The sequence below is a fragment of the Jaculus jaculus genome, chromosome 9 (assembly GCF_020740685.1).
Source record: "Jaculus jaculus isolate mJacJac1 chromosome 9, mJacJac1.mat.Y.cur, whole genome shotgun sequence".
Classification (NCBI taxonomy): domain Eukaryota; kingdom Metazoa; phylum Chordata; class Mammalia; order Rodentia; family Dipodidae; genus Jaculus; species Jaculus jaculus.
In genome coordinates, this window is record NC_059110.1 from 87,844,826 (window position 1) to 87,865,567 (window position 20,742).

The following is a 20,742-nucleotide window of genomic DNA, read 5'->3' on the forward strand; positions in this document are numbered from 1 at the left end:
AGCGGTTAAGCGCTTGCCTGTGAAGCCTAAGGACCCCGGTTCGAGGCTCGGTTCCCCAGGTCCCACGTTAGCCAGATGCACAAGGGGGCGCACGCATCTGGAGTTCGTTTGCAGAGGCTGGAAGCCCTGGCACGCCCATTCTCTCTCTCTCCCTCTATCTGTCTTTCTGTGTCTATCGCTCTCAAATAAATAAATAAATAAATTTTTAAAAAATTATTTATTTATTTATGAGCAAGAGAAAGGAAGAGAGTGAGAGAGAGAATGGGCACGCCAGCACCTCCAGCCACTGCAAAAGAACTCCAGACACATGTGTCACCTTGTGCATCTGGCTTACGTGGGTTCTGGGGAATCAAACCTGGGTCCTTAGGCTTCACAGGTAAATGCCTTAACCACTAAGCCATCTCTCCAGCCCCCTACTCATTTGTGACTCCATAACATGACAGGCACATTTTATGTTAGTGTCATTTCCCATACAGTAATCTGTTCTAGGGAAAATTCCTAAGTGTATAAAGAGCTTCACAAATAAAACTGACCACTGTCATATCTAATAGCCAACAGCTGGAATTCCCCTCTGGCTGGTAACTATGGTGTATTTACTCAATAAGCATAAATAAATGATGACTATAACACAAAAGTGTAAAAACCAAAGCAAAATATATTGGGTTCGCGTATTAAATGATGAGAACAGGGCTAGGGCCATAGCTCAGTTGGTAGAGTGCTCGCCCAATATGCACAAAGTCCTGGGTTTGATCCTCAGCACCATATATAGTGGGCATGGTGTCACACTCCTGTAATCCCAGCACTTGGGTGGTAGAGGCAGGAAGAACAGGAGTTCAAGGTCAGCCTGGGCTATATCAGTCCTTGTCTCAAAAAAACAAAAAACAAACAAAAAAAAAACAAACAAAAAAAAACGAGCCAGGCATGGTGGCGCACGCGTTTAATCCCAGCACTCGGGAGGCAGAGGTAGGAGTATCGCTGTGAGTTCGAAGCCACCCTGAGACTACATGGTGAATTTCAGGTCAGCCGGAGCTAGAGTGAGACCCTGCCTCAGAAAACCAATAATAATAATAATAATAATAATAATAATAATAATGAGAAGAAAACAAAATTATTCAAGATGGTTTAAACCAGTGCTGTCCAATAAAAGCACAAGACAAAGAATTAAGGATTTAGCTCTGTATAAAAGCATTTACCTAGCAAGCAAAAGGCCCTGGATTTGGTCATTAGTACCAGAAAGAAAGAAAAACAAAGGAAGACAAGCTGTACACATATTGTAATTTGACCAGCCACATTTTGAAAAGTAAAAAGCCAGCTAAGTATGACGTTTCACACTCTGGCACTCCAGAGGCAGAGGCAAGAGTATTGCTGCAAGTTTGACACTGTGGACCCTGTCTTAAAAGAGAAAAAAAGTCTAAAAAAAGTACCAAATGTAAAAGAGAAATTAATTTTAGTAATATTTTACTTTGCTTAACATTTCCAAAGCTGTCCCTTCAACATATAGCAGACATAAAAAGTTACACTTTGTTTGGAAAGCGTTAGCAGTTCACATCTCTGAAATCGCAGCCATTCCTAACTGCTCATCAGCCACTTGAGGCTAGTGACTCCCTACTTGGATGGGACAGTCCTATTCCACTAGAGAGTTTACAAAGACTTCTGTTTTGGAGGCGCGGGAAGACTGAGAAGGACATATCAAAATCTCAATGGTCCATGATATTTTTTCCTAAGTGATAGGAATATGCAAATTATCTTCCTTTTCTGTTTTTCCATTTTTCCATACATAATGAGTGATTTTATTTTTATTTTTATTTTTTATTTTTCAAGGTAGGGTCTTGCTCAAGCCCAGGCTGACCTGGAATTCATTATGTAGTCTCAGGCTGGCCTCAAACTTGTGGTGATTCTCCTACCTCTGCCTCTCAAGTGCTGGGATTAAAGGCATATACCACCATGCCTGGCATGAATGCTTTTAAGTTTTAGAATGGATGTAGGAGATTTTAGTAGAACGACCTGGTGAGCCACACCTGCCACATACTGGCTTACTTTCCCACGGTGAGCACTGTCCCATACTCCTGACACACTCTCTAAGTACAATGATGGGTTAGGCAGTCAATTGTGGGTGGGCAGGATGGATGAACGAGAAGACAGACCAAAGAAGGAAAACAAAGCAGTGTAGCAGCTGGAAAAGTAAATTCAACTCAGATTAAATCCAATCCCTAGTTGACCATTTACTAGCTATGTGATTTACAACAAATTGCTTAAACATCATGTGCTGTAATTTTCTCAAGTATAACATGGTACGAATGATAATAACTTCCTTACAGAAATTTGTGCAAATTGACTTATTATTTATTTGCAAGCAGCAGGAATAGAAAGAAGAAAGTGAGAATGGGTATGCCAGGGCCACTAGCTGCTATAAATGAACTCCATATGCATGCGCCACATTGTACATCTGCCTTTACATGGGTACTGGGGAATTGAACCACGGCTGTTAGGCTTTGCAGGCAAGTGCACTGCTGAGCCATCTCTCCAGCCCCCAAATGATATTTTCTATGGGTTAAACAATGTCTACCACAGAGCCAAGAGGTGGCCATTGCACCTGGGGTACTTGCTGTAGCCACTTGTACCCTGGGTGCCTGCTGGAAAGTAGTGTTCCACATCATGCCACCCCCGTGCCCGCTTCCCATGAGTAGAGCATACATCTACGCGTCTCAGCCCCAGTGAAGCTCACCCTCGGGTCTGTGTGTGGCCCCTCCTCTCCCGGGTCCCCGCCATGTACCTGCACCACCTCGGGCCTCACGTTGAAGGTGTACAGCCAGTCGCTGAAGCGTGGGTAGCTGTTGAGCTCAGGGGTCCTGTCACCAGGGGCCACGCTCAGCTTGCACTGCCGCTGCTTACAGATGTAGCGCACCAGCTTTGCCTGCGGGAGATCCAGCAAGAATGAATGAATGGAGGGAGTGAAAGGTTACATTCCCGGGTAGCGCAAGCTTGGGGCACATGTGGCAGCTGGGTGTTCCTGGGAAAGCTCGGACAGATGCAAGGGACAAGTGCCTGCGGGGACTGCCCTGCTGCATTTACAGGGCAAAAAGGCTAGAAATGGAGAGAGAGAGAGGGGTTGGGCATAGGGTCCTGACGGCAGGCAAAGAGCCCCCTGTGGGCTGAGGCTGGCTGGCAGTACCCAACACTCAGGACTGATGCTTAGAGAGTAAGGCATGACTGGTCAGACCACAGGCCCCCTAAACAGAAGCAGGACTTCCTGCCTGGCACGTGCATGCAGGGGTGTGGAGCGACAGGAGGCGTGAGATGACCGCTTTCCTGTCTAGAATCAAGACAGCCCAGGATGAGGCCCAGCACTTCAGTCACACCCTGGCTCTGTGATCCTGGACAAGTTACTTCTCCTCTCCTCCCCCCAACCCCAGCTCCTCAAAAGGAAAGCCCCAGTTTTCTCTTCTACAAGACAGGGGTGTAATAATAGACACTCCCTCTGGGGGGGGGCTGTCAAAGAATCAGGCACTCAGCTGGCCCCCACTGCACAGTGAACACCCAGTGTGGTGGTCTTGACCATCGGGAGGGGTCAGGGCTGCATGAAGGCTTTCAGGAAGGTGCACACCAAGATAACTGCAAATTCCAAACATGTGAGTCTATATCTCCCAAGGGAAGAATGTCTAAGATTTCCAAATGACTCCACTAAGGCTGACCTCAGTCAAGCACTGGTCTCTGCCTAGGATGGAAGGGCATGAGGGTAGGGGCAAGACACACAAGGAGGGTGTGCCCTCCTCATTGAAAAGAAGGGGGTTCATTCCAACAGGGGCCACCCAACAGACACGCTGCTACCCAGAGAGAACCAGGAGCACAGCCACGTGGGTTGGCTGAGCCCACAGGACCCAGAGATCACAAGAACTTCCGGAATGGTGACCAGACTCTTGTTGATTTTCCAGTGTTCTCCAGGGTTTTGTTGACTGGTGAATTCATTTATTTTCCTTTCATCTGTAAAGGTCTCAGTATATTTCTTTTAAAAATATTTATTTTATTTGCAAGCAGTGAGAGAGATAGGAGAGAGAATAAATAGGCACACCAGGGCCTTCAGCCTCTGCTAATGGGCTTCAGATGCATGTGTCACTTTGTGTGTCTAGGTTTCTGTGGGAATTGGGGAATTTAACTCAGGTCATTAGGCTTTGCAAGCAAGCACCTTCACCACTGAGCTATCTCTCCACTCCCTTAGTTTATTTCTCTAAGGGGCAAGGGCTCTTGTTACTTTATATCCAAAAAATTAATAGTAGTAATTAACTTTAAATTTCAAACACCTAAAATAAAAAATTTCAAACACAGCTGGGCATGGTGGTACATGCCTTTGATCCCAGCACTTGGCAGAGGTAGGAGGATTGCCATGAATTTGAGGCCACCCTGAGAAAACATAGTGAATTCCAGGTCAGCTTGGGCTAGAGTGAGACTCTACCTCGAAAAACAAAAACAAAAACAAAAAAATTCAAACACTAAGAAAGGCTCCTAATTTTCAATCAGGATAGAAATTTTTAACTTTTTAGGGGCCAAAGACCCCTTAGGTGATCTGGGGAGGACCCCAATCTCTTAAGAACAACATTTTAGATTACAATGGAAATCATATTTAAATACATTTATCAAAATGTTACTTAAAATTGTGACAGGGTAATTTAAGCTGGGTGTGGTGGTGCATGCCTTTAATACCAGCATTTGGGAGGCAGAGGTAGGAGGATCACCATGAGTTTGGGCCACCCTGAGACTACATAGTGAATTGCAGGTCAGCCTGGGCCAGAGTAAGACCCTACCTCGAAAAAAAAAAAAAAAAAGCTGTTAAAAAATATTTATTTATTGAAGAGAAAGAGAGAAAGAGAATCGGGCTGGAGAGATTGGCTTAGCGGTTAAGCACTTGCCTGTGAAGCCTAAGAACCCTGGTTCGAGGCTCGATTCCCCAGGACCCATGTTAGCCAGATGCACAAGGGGGCGCACACGTCTGGAGTTCGTTTGCAATGGCTAGAGGCCCTGGTGCGCCCATTCTCTCTCTCTCTCTGTCTCTCTATCTGCCTCTTCCTCTCTCTGTCTATCACTCTCAAATAAATAAATAAAAACAAAAAAAAATTTAGAAAGAAAGAGAATGGGTATGCCAGGGCCTCCTGCCACTGCAAACAAACTCCAGATGTATGTGCCACTTTGTGCATCTGGCTCTGCATGGGACTAGGGAATTGAACCCAAGCCATCAGACTTTGCAAGCAAGTGCCTTTAACCACTGATGCATTTCTCCAGGCCAAAGGTTCTTTGTTAAAGTATTAAATAATATCTAGCACTGACCTGATAACCTCCACTTTGAATTTGTGGCCGGTGTGCACAGCCTTTCAAAGAGCTGCAAGTCTGTGACACTGAGTAAAAGTAGGTGAAGTTCAGCCAGGTGTAGGGCACAGGCCTGTCACCCCAGCTCTCAGGAGGGAGAGACCAGAGGGTGAGAAGTTCAGTGCCGTCTTTAGCTATTCAGTGAGTATGAGGCCAGCTTGGGCTACATATGAGACCTTGTTTTAACACTTACTGCCCCCCAAAAAAGAAAGAGTCAGGCATGGTGGTACACACCTTCAATCCCAGCACTTGGGAGGCCGAGGTAGGAGGATTACTGTGAGTTTGAGGCCAGCCTGAGACTACAGAGTGAGTTCCAGGTCACTCTGGGCAAAAAAAAAAAAAAAGAAGGAAAGAAAAAAAGAAAGAAAGAAAGTAGCCAGATTTCCTCTCATGACCAAGTCATAGTCACAGGAATTTTCCAACTGTGCCTTGTTGCCTAAAACTGAATTAAACAATATGCTAAATTTCAGGTAAAGTCAATGAAAATAAAAGTGTAAAAAAAAAATTTTTTTTTTGTCTCATTCAAGTTCAGAGACACCTGCTCCAGAATTCTATCCACAGCCTACAAGTAAAGAACCTTTGCAGTTAGGCAGATATTAATGTGAAGTGAGACCCACCAGGACACATCAAACTTTTTGAAATTTCCTCAAAATGTAGTTGTGGGTATAAAAACTGATAAAAAAAAAATTGTTAGGGAGAAATAAAAGGAATCTGGGAGCTGGGCAGGGTGATACATGCCTATAATCTCAGCTCTTCAGAGATGGAAAGTTCAAGGTCAGCCTGGGATATATAGCAAGACCCTGGCTCAAAATAATAATGAAAACAATAATAATAACATCAAGAAAGTTTGGTTCCACCAACATTCTGAATACAGCTCGCTAGTCCTCTAACCAGGCCCCAAACTCTGGAAATTCTGCTACACTTCAGTAATAAGTAGGACATTGCTAGTGAGGGGACAGCATGAGAATCAAAACAATCCCTCTCAGGTGTACAGTTTAGGTGTTTGGTGAAAGTGCTGGTATGCAGGCAACGCGGATACCTAGGGCAGACAGTGCTAATCAAACTCTATCTGCAAAGCCTCACAACTCTGAGCAGACAGTGCTAATCAAACTCTGTCTGCAAAGCCTCACAACTCTGAGCAGACAGTGCTAATCACTTTCTGCCCAGGCTCCCAATTTCCCTGTGGCCACATGAGAAGCCTACCTGCTGTTCCATCAGGAAACCTAAGCTCCTGAGAGCATCCTCAGGGGGAAGCCACACAAACGTGATGCCCAAATGCAGATCTAATTAGGGGTACTCCCATCCCTCCTCCAGGCTTTGAACCATGCTCCACCATTGTGGCCAGAAACAAACTCCAAAATCAGTACTCAGCCTCCTTTCTAAGTTCATCTCCATCCCACCCCTGGGCCCTGTCCTACATGTTCCTCCCACACTAACCCACCAGATAGTCTTCAAATATGTGCCTCGTTTCCTGGGCTTGAGCTCCTGTCAAATGGTCCTTTCTGCCCAGCGGGCCTCCCTTGACCAGACTCCACAGGCCATGACAGAATTCCGCTCCCTTTCGTGACTATCGGCGGCAGGGGAGTGTCTTCCCCTATAGGCCTGAGCTCCTAGGGGTGGGTCAAAAATATATGCCTCCCAGGTGAACAGGTCCAAGTCCAAATCTGCCACTTACTGTCTGTGGAATCTTTTTTTTTTTTTTTTTTTTTTTTTTGGTTTTTCGAGGTAGGGTCTCACCCTAGCCCAGGCTGACCTGGAATTTACTATGGAGTCTCAGGGTGGCCTTGAACTCAATTTCCTTGAACCTCTGCCTCCAAGTGCTGGGATTAAAGGTGTGCGCCACCACGCCCGGCTGTTTGTGCAATCTTAAAGACATTCATTCCTTTTTCTTTGAGTTTCACTCCACTTATCTGCAAACCAGGATTGAATGGTTCACATTGGAATGGTCCACGGCATGGAAACCCCCAAATGACAAGTTAGTTTTCCTATTGTTGGGTTTTCAAGGCTGGGCTTGTATCCACCTCACTCACTTCTGTCCCCTGCCTGGTTCTACAAGTACGCAGGACATGTGCTCACAAAAGAGGCTGAAGGAGGAAGGAAATCCACGGGTTTGGTCCTGTGTTTCCTACCCAGGCCCTCCCTCCACTCCAGGTGGCTAGCCACAAGCAGGCCTACCCATCAAATAGCTGCGCAAAGCCAAAACCCCTCATTTCCACATTCACGGAAGAAAGAGGCTGGGATCCTGGCACTCACAGCGGCAGCGGTAATTACCACCCATCATCAACACGAAGTTTCACAGGTCAGGCCTCTGGGGACGACTTAACAACATGTCCATTTTGCACAGGACTCTAGCTGTGGCTGACCAACGCGGGGAAGCGCCAGCCCGGCCTCGGCCTGGGCCAGCGTGGAGGTGGCCAGCTCTGACCTCCACCCCGCCCCGCTTAGCTTTCACGAGTCCTTGTACCGGACAGCTCCTCCCGGCGATCCCTCGGCCTGGACACCCCTTCTTCCAGGAAACCTCCCCCATCCTCCAGGCACCGGGCCAGATGGCGCACAGTTCTCATTTTTCACGTGTCTGCTTCTTTCTTTAGGCACTAAGCTCTGGGAGGCCGGAGGCCTGGTCTGTGTTCCTGGCCACCACTCGCTCCCCAGAAGCCAGTACTGTGTCGGACACACTAGTTGCTACTTTTAAAAAGAAAAAAAGGTTTTAAAACTTCTCCCACCCTGCTCTCACTCTTTCCCTTTTTTCTTGCTCTGAGTGTGTGTGGATGTGGGGGCGTGCTCATGTGTGAGGGGGTCGGTCTCACCTACACCTCGCTTGAGGCAGGTCTTTTATTGAACACAGCGTTCAGCAGGCTGGCTGGCCATGAGCGGCAGTTCTCCTGTCTCTGCCACCCGCCTTGCTACAGGTGCCCTGGGATCACAGATGCTTGCACTACTGTGCCCAGCTTTATGTGGGTTCTAGGGTTCCAGACTCAAGTCCTCACCCTTGGACAACAAGTGCGCTATCTATTGAGCCCTCTCCTCTGCCAGCCTGCTCCTCCCTCTCTCTCTCTCTCTCTCTCTCTCTCTCTCTCTCTCTCTTGATTGAAGCCAGGGCCCCACAAATGCTATACTACCACTGACAGCTATACTTCCAGGCCCACCTTTAAAAAAAAAAAGCTGTTAGAAGGCGTTCTCAGAACTGCAATATCGCTGTCACACCTTCTAAGGCTCAGGGTCTTTTGCAGAGGAGGTGGCAGAAAGAATGTAAGAGCCAAAGGAAGGGTAGGACTCCTTACAACGTGCTCCCTCCAGACACAAAATGGCCTGGATATCCATGACCTCACAGCGCCTGAATCTACCTACACAAGACCATCATAAGAGGAGGAAAAGATCATGACATCAAAATTGAAAAGACTGATTGAGATGGGGAGGGGATATGATGGAGAATGGAGTTTCAAAGGGGAAAGTGGGGGAGGGAGGGTATTGCCGTGGGGTATTTTTTATAATCATGGAAATTGTTAATAAAAATTTGGAAAAAAAAAAGAAGCTGTTAAGAGAGAAAGGAGAGGAACAGTGAGATGGAAAGAGAAAAGGAGGGAGGGAGAGAGAGGGGGAGAGAAGAGGAGGAAGAGGGAGAAGGAGAGAGAAAAATACCTGGCCTAAACAGCAAGGCCAAAGTGAGTAACCCCTCACTATTCCCAGATTTCAGTAGGGCTTGAGACAAGGAGCAGGGAAGTCCCCAGATGCGTTGTGACCACTGGCTAGTGGCTCTGCTGTCCCGGCAGCTACTGTGTCCTGCAAGCCTGAGCTCGGCTGAAGGATGGCAGCGCTTGGTTTGCAATGGTTCCCCCCATCACAGTGACACGAAACAGCTCCCACTTTCCAGAAAGTTGTGGCAATCACAGAAGACTAAATAGCCCTTTACCCAGACAAACCGCAGTGGGTGGGCCTGACAACCTGGCCCAGGAGGCGTGCCAGGGCCTCTTTCATTGGTGTCATCATTTCTCTTCACCACACCAGCCACAAGATATAAATCTTCCAGACTAGAAAAGAACCTGAGGTTCCAGTGAAGTGATTGGCAGCACTGGGGGAATTGCTGAGACTGGCCACAGGGGAGGGCCTAGGTCAAAACTCGTCAAGAGTGTGTGGTCCACCTTGCTCTGACACACAGCCCAAGAGCTTCACGTGTGCCCACAGTCACAGAAGGTGCTCACCAAGCATGCCAGGCTGAAAGGCCAGGTTTCCACTCTTGGCGCGAACATTTACGATTAAGGACTTTAGAGAAAACTCTCTCGGTTCAGCTTCAACCTCATCGCCTGGAAATACTGTTATTTCACAGAGGTTGGGACCAGGTGAGCTGCTACCTACAAAAGTACTTGGAACCACAAAAAAAAAAAAACAAACGAAAGAAACACGGGTTCTCGGGTGTTGCTGCTGGTTACCAGACTGTACCTGTGGCTGCATAGCAACACAGGAAGACTGCCAGCTCTGGGAGAGCGGTCTGACCTCAAAGCTTCTCGCTGCCGCGCTCTGCTGGTAGAGGAACACAGCCAAGAGATCTCACGTGCCAGCCCCAGTTAAAATAAGAGTTGAAGACTGGGTGTGCTGGCGCACGCCTTTAATCCTAGCACTTGGGAGGCAGAGGTAGGGGGATCACTGTGAATATGAGGTCAGAGTGGGACCACAGAGTGAGTTCCAGGTCAGCCTGGGCTAGAGTGAGACCCTACCTTGAAACCCTCCCCCCCCAAAAAAAGAAATAGGTGATCTACCTAAAAGGCTACATTGCCTACTGAGCCAGACATGGCAATACGCTAGTGCACATCAGCAATTCTAGCACTTGAGATAGGCAGGAGGATCAAAAGTTGAAGGTCCTTTACTATGCAGAAAGCTCAAGGCCAGTATAAGCGACATGAAAACTTGTTTCACAAACAAATAAACTGCCTGAACCATGGGAAACACCTGCTCAGTGATGGTGGTGGCTGTGAGTGGTATCCCTGTCAAGTGACTATTACTTCCAGGGCAGGAAGGACTATGTGGGTAGAATCTTGCTCATCTCTGAGACGGGGCTAGAGAAGGCTCTGAAACCTAAGGTTGGCCTCAGGTGATGCTGGAATCATGTTTATTTTATTTATTTATTTTGGTTTTTCGAGGTAGGGTCTCACTCTGGCCCAGGCTGACCTGGAATTCACTATGGAGTCTCAGGGTGGCCTCGAACTCACGGTGATCCTCCTACTTCTGCCTCCCGAGTGCTGGGATTAAAGGCGTGTGCCACCATGCCTGGCTTTATTATATTTAATTTTTTATAATATTAATTTATTTAGAGAGAGATTGGGCAAGCCAGGGCTTCTTGCCTCTGCAAACAAACTTACAAATTCCAGATGCATGTGCCACTGTGCATCTGGGTTTACCTGGGTACTGGAGACTCAAACACAGGCCACCAGGCTTTGCGATCGAATGCCTTTCACCACTGGGCTGTCTCTTCTGCCCAGGTATACTGATTTTAAAGCAGGCAGTCCCTACTCTCTTGCAGGACTCTCGCCTTTACTTTTGGCACCAAATGCCAATGACCCGAGTGGCATGGCGTCAATTTTTGGAATTGCCTGGGAGACCATCTGCATCCCTAACTTGGCATCCTGATCAAACCCACATGTCACCTGCCACTCTAGCTTCTCAGCCATGTCCTGGGGACCTGAGCACCCCAAAAGGAGGCCACCAGGAGCACTGCATTAGTGATGACAGGGCTGTGACACACCACCAAGGACCATGGGACTGGTGGACAAGGTTCTGTGCAGGGGTGCCCGGGAGGCACGCTCACTGGGAGAAGAAGAAGGAAGTGAGGACCGAGGGATGAGCCACCCCTCGCACAGCAGCCAGGGCCCAGGTGAAACCACAGAGGAACCGGTAAGACGAGCAAGAGTGCTGCTTCCACGGCGAGCCTGACAACCTGCACCAGGGTGATGGAAACAGACACGGAGGACACTCGAAATGCAAAGAAGAAGCGATCCAGAAGCTTCTGAGAGTTAACACTAAAGTAGACTTAAAACACACCCATCATGGCTCAGGGGACCTTGCAGAAGAGGGGGCTGAAAGACTGTAAGAACCGGAGTGGAAGGAAGTTATCAGAGGCACGGCACCCCCACCCTTTACAATGACTGGACTGCTGCTCCCACAAACCCATGACCCACAACCCCACGATGAGCACCAGCAATCCCAGTGAGGAGCGCCCTCAGTGGAGTGGGGGCAGGGAGGAGGGGAATGATGGCATCAACCCATGATGTGTCCAGACAAAGTTTCTACTTAATAAAAAAAAAAGAAATAGAACAGAAACTGTGCAGTAGACCCTGGTCGGGTCTCATCACAAAGAGGAAGAAATTTCTGTAGGGAAAGCAGTTCCTGGAACGAGGATCCCTAAGCACATGGAAGGCCACATGTCTGCTTTGCTCATAACTCTCAGTTCTTGGGCTGGAGAGATGGTTCCGTGGTTAAGGTGCTTGCCTGCAAAACCAAAGGACCCAGGTTCGATTCTCCAGTATCCATGTAAAGCCAGATGCACAAGGTGGCACATGTGTCTGGAGTTCATTTGCAGTGGCTGGAAGAACTACAATGCCCAATCATTCTCTCTCTCTCTCCCTCTTTCTCTCTAATAAAAAATAATATATTAAACCCCTCAGGTCCGTGAAGCACAGCAATGCTCCACCCTGTCATTCTTCTTTATGGGGGGCCCACATATGCCTCCATCATAGATCCTGGGTGTACCTCACAGAGTGCCTGACAAATGGACTCCTCTGGGACTATGGAACCACCCGTGCCCCAGAAGTTACTACAGGGAAGCTGCAGCCATGGCTCCCCAGCACATTCGAGAGAGAGCAATGCCAATGGAAATGAACATCTGACCTGAGACCTCAGGAGTTTCCACAGGGTAGCTGGCTGGGGACTGGCCAGTGTATGGCAAGCATACCACCCACATGCACGAGGTACCTCTGCCTCCTGTTCACCTCCAGCACCTCTCCACATCTACTTGGCTGGGCCATTAGTGAACTACTCCACCCACCGGGGAGGCACAAGATTGGCAGTTAGGCAGACCCAAATCCCACTCCCTGTGAGACAAAGACAGATTTACTTCATCTTAGTTTCTCCATCTGTCCACTGCATTCAGACTCCAGTCTGCCACCACTTCCTCCAACATCCAGGACACAGGACGTGCTCAGCAAACACGACCCCATGCATGTCACTCCTTCTCAGCCTGCAAGAGCACATCAGTGGGAAGAAGCAGAGACCTTTGTTGCTTGTCGCCTGAGTCACACCTCACCCAGAAAACACCTTTTCCCAGATAGCTGCCTTTACAGAAGAAGTCGGCTTCACCCTAAAGCTGCAATGCCTGTGCTAGAAAGGTTCTATCAGTACACACACCCTGCATGCCCGTGATCTAGGGTAGGTAAGCGGCCAGGTGCTAAGGTGTTTGCCAAGACATTGGCCATCCTAATCTGTGGCATAAGCCTTCATGGCTCAGAAGCACAGCAAGAGGTTGAGTCTGCCTTGAAAGATATGTCTGATGATGGAATTTCAATGGATGCCGAGTGAGAGACTCTCTCGGTTACAGAAATCATGTTGACACTCGACTATTCACCTGGTGGTAGGAACAAGCCCCGTGCCATTACCGCTTTCTCCCTGGATTTACAGGGACACTTTCAGGAGGTAGGAACCGTAATAGAGTCCTGACAGCACCAGGGTGGCATCCCAGCTGTCACACAACCCCAGAGCCAGCCACGTCATTTCCCTCACAAAAAAGTCACGCGCAACTGCAAACATTACAGATTTACAGACAGTGCCACACTTCTGACAGGATGCGCACACACTCAGCGCCCAGTAAAGAACAAAGCTACGGAGGGGCGTGGCTGTGGGGCAGCTGGCTTGACTCACTCACCGTCCAAGGGACACCTGTCTATCAGCCTCAGCACAGTGACAAGCTGCCACTCATGACTTTAGTCACTGACAAATAGTGTGTAATGGGTTAAATGGTAAGGCACACAACTGTATTTTATCATTTCCAGTTTACAAGTGAGGGCGCCAAGGGCTTTCAGTATCCTTGAATCACGTAAAGGAGGGGTCCCCAGTCTGATGCTGTGATCCTATCCCATCCCATATGCCAAAATCAATGACGCCTGCTACCCACCTCCCTTGGCTTGAACTGAACTGTATTGACAGTACAAGTGGGATGGCACTGGGTAAAACTTACCTCTATTAGGACTCAGAACCCCAAATCCAGCAATGCCCAGACTGTTCCAGGCAACATATCCTGTGTACAAAAGCCACAGGCGTTTCCAAGTCCCAGCAAGCTTTGCGGAGTGGAGGAGATGGACAGTCACCCGCTCCCATCCTCGTGCCTTACTGAGTCTTCACCAGCACCCATAAACCCCTGACTTGTTGCTATAGGCAAGCAGTACCACACTCTTAAGTGGGTGCCCACAGCAGTCCTTACTAGGGCCAATTCCCTGTCTTCACCTTCCACACCTGTGACAAGTCGCTGATGCCTTCATGTCCTACCACCCCTGCCTGACCTGCGGCCCTGCCCAGACCTTGGGATGCCCCCACCTCGGGACATTGTCCCCTTACAGCTTCCATCTCCTCCCCAAAGCTGGATGCTTCTGGGACTTCCTGCCAATAGGGCCAACTAAGCAGTCTGGTCTGGCTGCTATGGCCCAGCTTGTTGCAAAATGATTTCTGGGAAGACAAGGGGGGCTCCAGAGGCTGTAACTGGAGGCTCCACACAGACACAAGCTGACCACAGACAGCGCTTGGCTCCAGAGGCAGCCCTCGGCTCTGAGCAGAGCCCTCCAGGGTCCCAGAAGGGCTGACATTAGCAGGCAAGGGGCAGAGAGAGAGAGAGAGAGAGAGCACAGCAGCCAGGCGAAGGCACACGAGACCCAGTCCCCGTCCCCGCACTGGGCGTTTCGCAACAGCCTTCCTTGGCCAGCTTGTCCTGCGCCTGCTCGCCAAGTCTCCCACTAGCAATCCTGCCTTGACGTCAAACTCCTAGTCGGAGAACTTCAAACACAAACAAACAAGTCTGCCCCAGACCGCAGCGGAGACGTTCCCAAGGAGGACAGGGCTGAGTGAGGCGCAGCCACAGCTGCTTGCCCTGCCCTTGCCTCCCAGGGCTGAACCCCACGACCTGATCCCCGGGCTGCAGATACAAGGGTCGATACCAGGCTGGGACAAAAGCAGATCTCTCCTTGACCTTGTTGGCAGGTGTGAGTGCCCACTGGGGCTGGCATAGCAACAGATACAAGAGACCCTGCCTCGAAAGCACCCACAAGTCCGCTAGCTCTTTGGTGCTCATTAGATAACATCACACATCCTCATTGCTCTAGACTATGTCCTGCAGATATGGAACGGAGACCCAGTGGGTCAGAAGCGTCCAAAAGGCTTCCTGGGAAACTTGAACAGAGCAGATGGACAGGGAGCCAAGGACCTGACTTGACTCAGCGACAACTGCCAACCCGTCTCATCCGCCACAGAGACTATAAGCCTCAACAGGATTTGCCTGACCTAAATATCCTAAGACAACGTGCACCTGAGAAGCCAGGGGTAAGCCCAACAGTGCCCTGCAGAAAGCAACCTCTGCTCTGAAAAGCCTGTGGGTCATCCACCTCGAGATGCTTTCCCAGTGTTTGCTCCTGCCCCGACCCAGCGCCGTGACCTCCCCGCGCCTCCTACCCCGTGTTCCCAGGTCTCAGAGACAAACTGGACTAAAGCAAGGCAGCACCTTCCCCACGAAGCTCACCGGGCCTCTAGTGACTACACAAGAGTGAGGCGCCCAGCCAGTCACGTGACAGTCGGTGTTTGTTACACGCAGCGTGGTCCCCGGGCTCGAAGAAGTCACACAAGCATGGGCAGCAGATATGTCCGCAGACATGCCTGGCTAAAGAGCAAGGAACATGAGAGCCAAAACAGTGGACACAGGCTGTGCCCAACCTCTGGACATCACTGACACAGTGACCCCAGTGCTGCTTCTGCTGGGAGACTGATGGGGCAGAGGCCACAGGTGTGGTAGGGTTCCCACACTGTAGGGCTTCCCCTGGGGTTCCGGGTCAAACAGCCCGTCTGAAGTTCATCAGGTTCACAGGACACAGCCAAGACGCTAGTTCACTCTTTGACCCCGAATCACACAGGGGCCCCTGGAGAATTCTAACCCTTCACACTGGAAGAGAAGAATGAGGTTGACCTTCTGACCTCCAAGCACCTGCTACCAGTGAGAGACTGTGTCTGGTGCCTGAGAGATAGGACTTCCTTTCCAGGAAAGCGACTGTCGCTTGGCAACTCAGGTGGTCACAGAAAAGGATGGAGGGCAGGGAAGGGACCCTGAGCGCTGAGGCAACAGGGGCCAACTAACATACCAGCCAACGACCCCGGAATGATGATGGTGATGATCCAGTTCAGCGCTGTCCCAGGCACCACACTAATGTCCATCTCTGCCTTCTTCCCTGCTCCCTGAACCTCACCTCTTTGGGGTGCCTGTCATGAGCTGGCCTGAGTCAGCAGTTCTCTGTGCTCTCAGACCTCTAGCAAGGCTGATGTAGCTGGATCCGTTGGTGTTCCGGGAGGGCCATCAGGATGGCCACGCCCTCACTTCCAGCTTCCCTCCACGTAAGGCACATGCCTGAGTCTACTGGGGACTGAGTACCCACCAGCACTGCCCCCAGCCCCCGGGGATGGACGAGCTATAGCAGCTCACTAGACCAACTAAGCATCACCCAGAGACCTACCACTGCCAGCCTCATGTGCACTACCGCACACATTGTATCACCAGCTCCAAGCTTTACTGGGGGAGAAACATACGGCCTATTCATGTTTGCTGTAACTCGCAACCAAAAGCATTCCTTTCCAACATTTATGAAGCCCACACTATTCCCAAACTCCTCCTAAGGCTAATGTTTCTCAGGCTAAGGCTTCCTGTCAGCTTCCAGAACATTCTTGAAACCAGCTGCCATCCAAAAACATTGTTCCAAAAGTCCATTAAAATTTCAGGGAGCAGCTAATTTTTTATGAAGTCCAATTTATCAACCTACTTAAAAAATAAAAGAAAAAGGGGGGGGGCCTGGAGGGATGACTTAGTGGTTAAGGCATTTGGCTGCAAAGCCAAAGGACCTTGGTTCAATTCCCCAGGACCCACATAAGCCAGATGCAAAAGGTGGCACATGCGTCTGGAGTTCGTATGCAATGGCTGGGGCCCCTGGCACGTCCATTCTCTTTCTCTCTCTCTCTCTCTGAAATAAATAAATAAAATTCTAAAAAAAAAAAAAAACCTTTTTATGAAAAGAGAGACAGGCAGAGAGAATGAGTATGACAGGGCCTCCAGCTGCTGCAGACAAACTGCAGATGCATGTACTACTTTGTGCAGCTGGCTTTACGTGGCTATTAGGGCATAAAACCTAGGTTCTATGCCTTGTAAGCAAGCAACTTAACCACCGAGGATCTCTCCAGCCCAACCTACTGTTTTTGTTTTTAAGTTTTCCTTTCCACCTCTTAAGAAATCTTTGGGTTGGATCTTCAGATCCCACATAGGCCAGACGCACAGAGGTGAGGCAGGCACAAGGTCACACATGCCCACTGGGTGGCGCAAGTGTCTGGAGTTCGATTGCAGTGGCTGAGGCCCTGGTGCGCCAATTCTCTCTCTCTAAAATAAAACTAAATTAAAAAATTTTTAAAAAGAAATCTTTGCCAACCATGTATCCACAAAGATGCTCTCCTAGCTTCAAGGAGTTTCACAGTTTCATCACATTAGTTTAGGTTTACTATCTGCTTTGGAGTTTTGTGTTTTTTTAAATTTCAGGACTGACTGCGTGTGTGCATGTGCGCAAGCTCACGCATGCACGTGCACTGTGTACACATTCACTCGGTATTATGTTATCCAACTTCTACACTGATCCTTGGGTAGTACTGTTAATCTGTGTGTACTCACGCGTGCATGCACTTGCACGGCGTTACACACTCACTGAGCATCATCTTATCTAACCCTACATTCATCTTTGGATAGATATTGTGAGTCTCACTTTACAGATACAAAAACTGAGGCTTAGAAAGTTAAGGATAATTCACAAAGTGCCCTTGTGTCCCACAATCCCCTTTCAGTACCTTAGAATACCTTCAAGTGAGAATGATGCATACACACACACACACACACACACACTGCAGTCCTGCTCCTAAGAAAACAGAGGATGACTCCCTTCCCAGGAGTGCACACATACAATACAGTCTTACATTTGCTAGTGGTGAAAAGACGAGCGAGGAGCCCCCGCCCTTGCAGTGGGTCATAAGAGAGATTTCCCCCAGTGGGCTGTCACGGGATCCTCTGAGGCTATGAACCAAGCACAGACCACCGTCCTGGATTGCAGCTGGCCACAGCATCTCACAGTCCTCCAATGTAGAGGCCTGTTTCCTTGGGCCCAGAGTCGAGGTTGGTGGCTATGTGAGCCCAGCCTACATAAGAGCTCGCAAAAATAGAGGGCATACCTGCTGAACCCACGACCATCTGCTCACCAAGGTGCTAAGTGGACCTATGGCAAATCTCAGACCCTCTATCTAGATCAGGCCCAACCAATGCCACGTTGGATATGCCACCTGGGAACCTCGACAGAGGCCCGTGTGCACGCTGTATGATCTCCAGGAGACCCTGGGAGGTGGGGTATCCGGGATGCTGGCAAGGCTTCAGAGAGGAGAGAACCCCTAAATGAATTCACAGCTGGGGGTGGCCCATAGATGTGGCACACAGACAGAAGGTAAGCAAGGCACACCAGGTTGGGGGCACCACATGGGCAAAGACCAAAGAGCTTCTTCAAAGAGGGGGAGAGCAAGCAGCTGGAGGCTCGAGGAGGGGGGAACAAAGTTGGCTCAAGGCCAGTATCAACCCATGCAGGTCCTGGAAAGTTAAAGAAAGGCTCTGAAAGACCATGCAAAGATGATCTGCCTCAGCCTCCCAGGAGTGGGGAGGGAAGCCCTGGGAGAAATGTGATCAGCTTTACATTCTGAACCCTCATCCTTCTGGAAATCTTGTGCAGGACAGATTGAAGTGGGCGTGGAGAGAGCAGAGAGGAAAATCAATTAAGAAGCCACTGCAAATGATGGGAACAAAAGGTAATTTATCCACTGGCAGTGTGGGCGGAAGGAAGGAGCAGATTCAAGAGATGTTTCATTAGCATTTTTACTATAAAGACAAGACTTCCCCTTCTTGCTGGTCCAGGGAATTTCTGGCATACCAGCACCCTGGAATGCAGCAGGAAGCTGAATGGCTGAGTTTCACTGCAGAGGAGCTAGCCATATGGAGCCCTGTTTGGTATTTGATTTACTAGAACTTGGTGCTTCCTGAAGGGTGGCCTTTCGCCGGAGGTCCAGCCCAGCAGGACACAACCTGTAAGCAGCCCAAGTGTCCTCCGCTTCCAGCGCAGCGCCTGCCCCACCTCCCAAGCAGAGGGGACTCAAGCTTATCATCAGCAAGAGCTGCTAGCCCATCAGGGCCACCTCGAGCTCCTCCCCACAGCCCCAAAGGGAGTCAGACAGAGACCTGCACCCTGCTGGCCAAGCTGGAGAAGTCACTCTCCAGCCTGCCTGCCATGCTGGGCTCTGTCCACCCATCTCCACAGAGAGGAGGGTGTGGTGCCCCTTTGAATTGGAAAAGCCCATGGAGATCAGAGTCACATCGGATCAAATCTCCCTTTCACCTCCTATCTAGGGGCTGCCAGTGCAAACAGCACAATGTCTGCGCCCCCTCCTTTCCTCTGTTGCGAGGGGACAGAAGTCTTCCAGATGAAATGTCACAGGGCGTGCTGGGCAGCTGGCGGGCTGCGGGCCCCCGCGTTCCTTCTCTACCATCTTCTCTGTGGCCAAGGGCATTCTTTGGCAGCCGACAGGGAGACCAGGTGACTGAGGAGGACTGCGAATGGATGATCTCGGTTATCCATTTATGGACCCATGTGCCAGCTCTCTGTGGGACAAGGAAAGCCCCCGATTCCATGCATGAAGGCAGATGAGCCCCACTCCCCATTTCCAATCCACCATTTACCCTAAGGCCTGAGCAGAGGCTCTCACACCGAACCGGCATGCCATGTTCCAAGTGAGAGCAAAATGATCCATGAGTGACGTGACCCGCCATTTTTGCCTGTGAAAGACATGGGCACAACATGACTATTGTCACAGTCAGCCTCATGCTGCTGGGGTGAACCTCCAGACCAGACACAGTTATGGAAGGGAGGGGGTCTATTGTGGCTTACAGAAGCAGGGGAAGATCCATAATGGTGAGAGAAGCTGGCCCCCTTTACACAGATCCACACAGAGAGAGAAGCTACTGCCAACGGCACCCAAAGCAAGCACACTCTAGGAACACCAGGCCGAGCTCCAGCACTGCATAGCTTCAGCTGGAAACTCCTGACCCACCCCTCACACCTTAGGGCTGGATCCTAGGATCCACCCACAGTGACACCTCCTCCAGCCAGGTGGCTAGAGATGTAAATGACAAGCTTTAATCAACTCCTGAATCCATTGGGGAACATCCACTCAAACTACCCCAACTATGTTTACTGACACATGGTCACATGCCTCACGCCCAGTCACAGCATGGAGTGGGAAGAAACTCATTTGACTGTCACACCAATGGTGGTATGATTTACTTCATCTCCACTTTACAGAGATGAAATCAGGGCACAAGAAACACGGTGACATAACCAAGATGCCCAACGTGACAGCTTCAACAGTGCCATCTCCAGGGCTCTCTTGCAGCCTAAGAACTAAGGTCAGCGCAGACCAGCCTACTCCCGAAGGAAACCATGGCTTCAAGTTCCGAGTTTAAAACTCAGGGTCACCATAAGGCAGGCAGGCTAAGATGGGCCAGACAAGGACACCATGCTTCTTTTTGTACATCAGGAGAAGGAAATTGGCTAGGCAGCTTAGGGTAACAGGACTAAATGTAAGAATTGTCTTTGGGCCTCTAGGGGACAATCTAGGTCATTAAATGGGCACACCACTGCTGAACACAAACCCAGGTAAGGCATCATGGGCCTGCTCGGCCACCTGACCAGGAAGAGGCCAGAACCTTCCAGAAAGCCTAGAGGGCCAGTAGAACCTGGGACAGAACACGCTAGCTTCAACCCCCTTCCTCTGCACATAGCCTTCTCCTCTTAGAGCCATGTCCTCTTCCTTCCTACCCACGGGCAGAGGGAACCAAAGAAAAGACCTGCCACTCATTCCCGTCACAGGGGCTCTGCACACTGTCCTCCTGTGTAGCCGTCTGAAGCACATGAGCACACATATGTTCTTGCATAAGACCCGATTCACCCACACACAGATCTCAGGCGAAGCAATCAAATGCCGTAGCACACCGTGGACTGTGTGTCCCAAAAGCCAGCA

At 49.7% G+C, this 20,742-nt stretch overlaps 1 protein-coding gene across 4 annotated transcripts in view; it reads right to left on the reverse strand.

Moving 5' to 3' along the window:
- Ksr1 (kinase suppressor of ras 1) overlaps nt 1-20,742 on the reverse strand; it is a 166,705-nt gene that overhangs the window by 66,523 nt on the left and 79,440 nt on the right. For all 4 annotated transcript variants that reach the window (XM_045158602.1, XM_045158601.1, XM_045158603.1 and 1 more), the window contains exon 2: nt 2,774-2,914. In XM_045158602.1, coding sequence (XP_045014537.1) covers nt 2,774-2,914 — 141 coding nt within the window. The remainder of the gene's footprint in view (nt 1-2,773; nt 2,915-20,742) is intronic.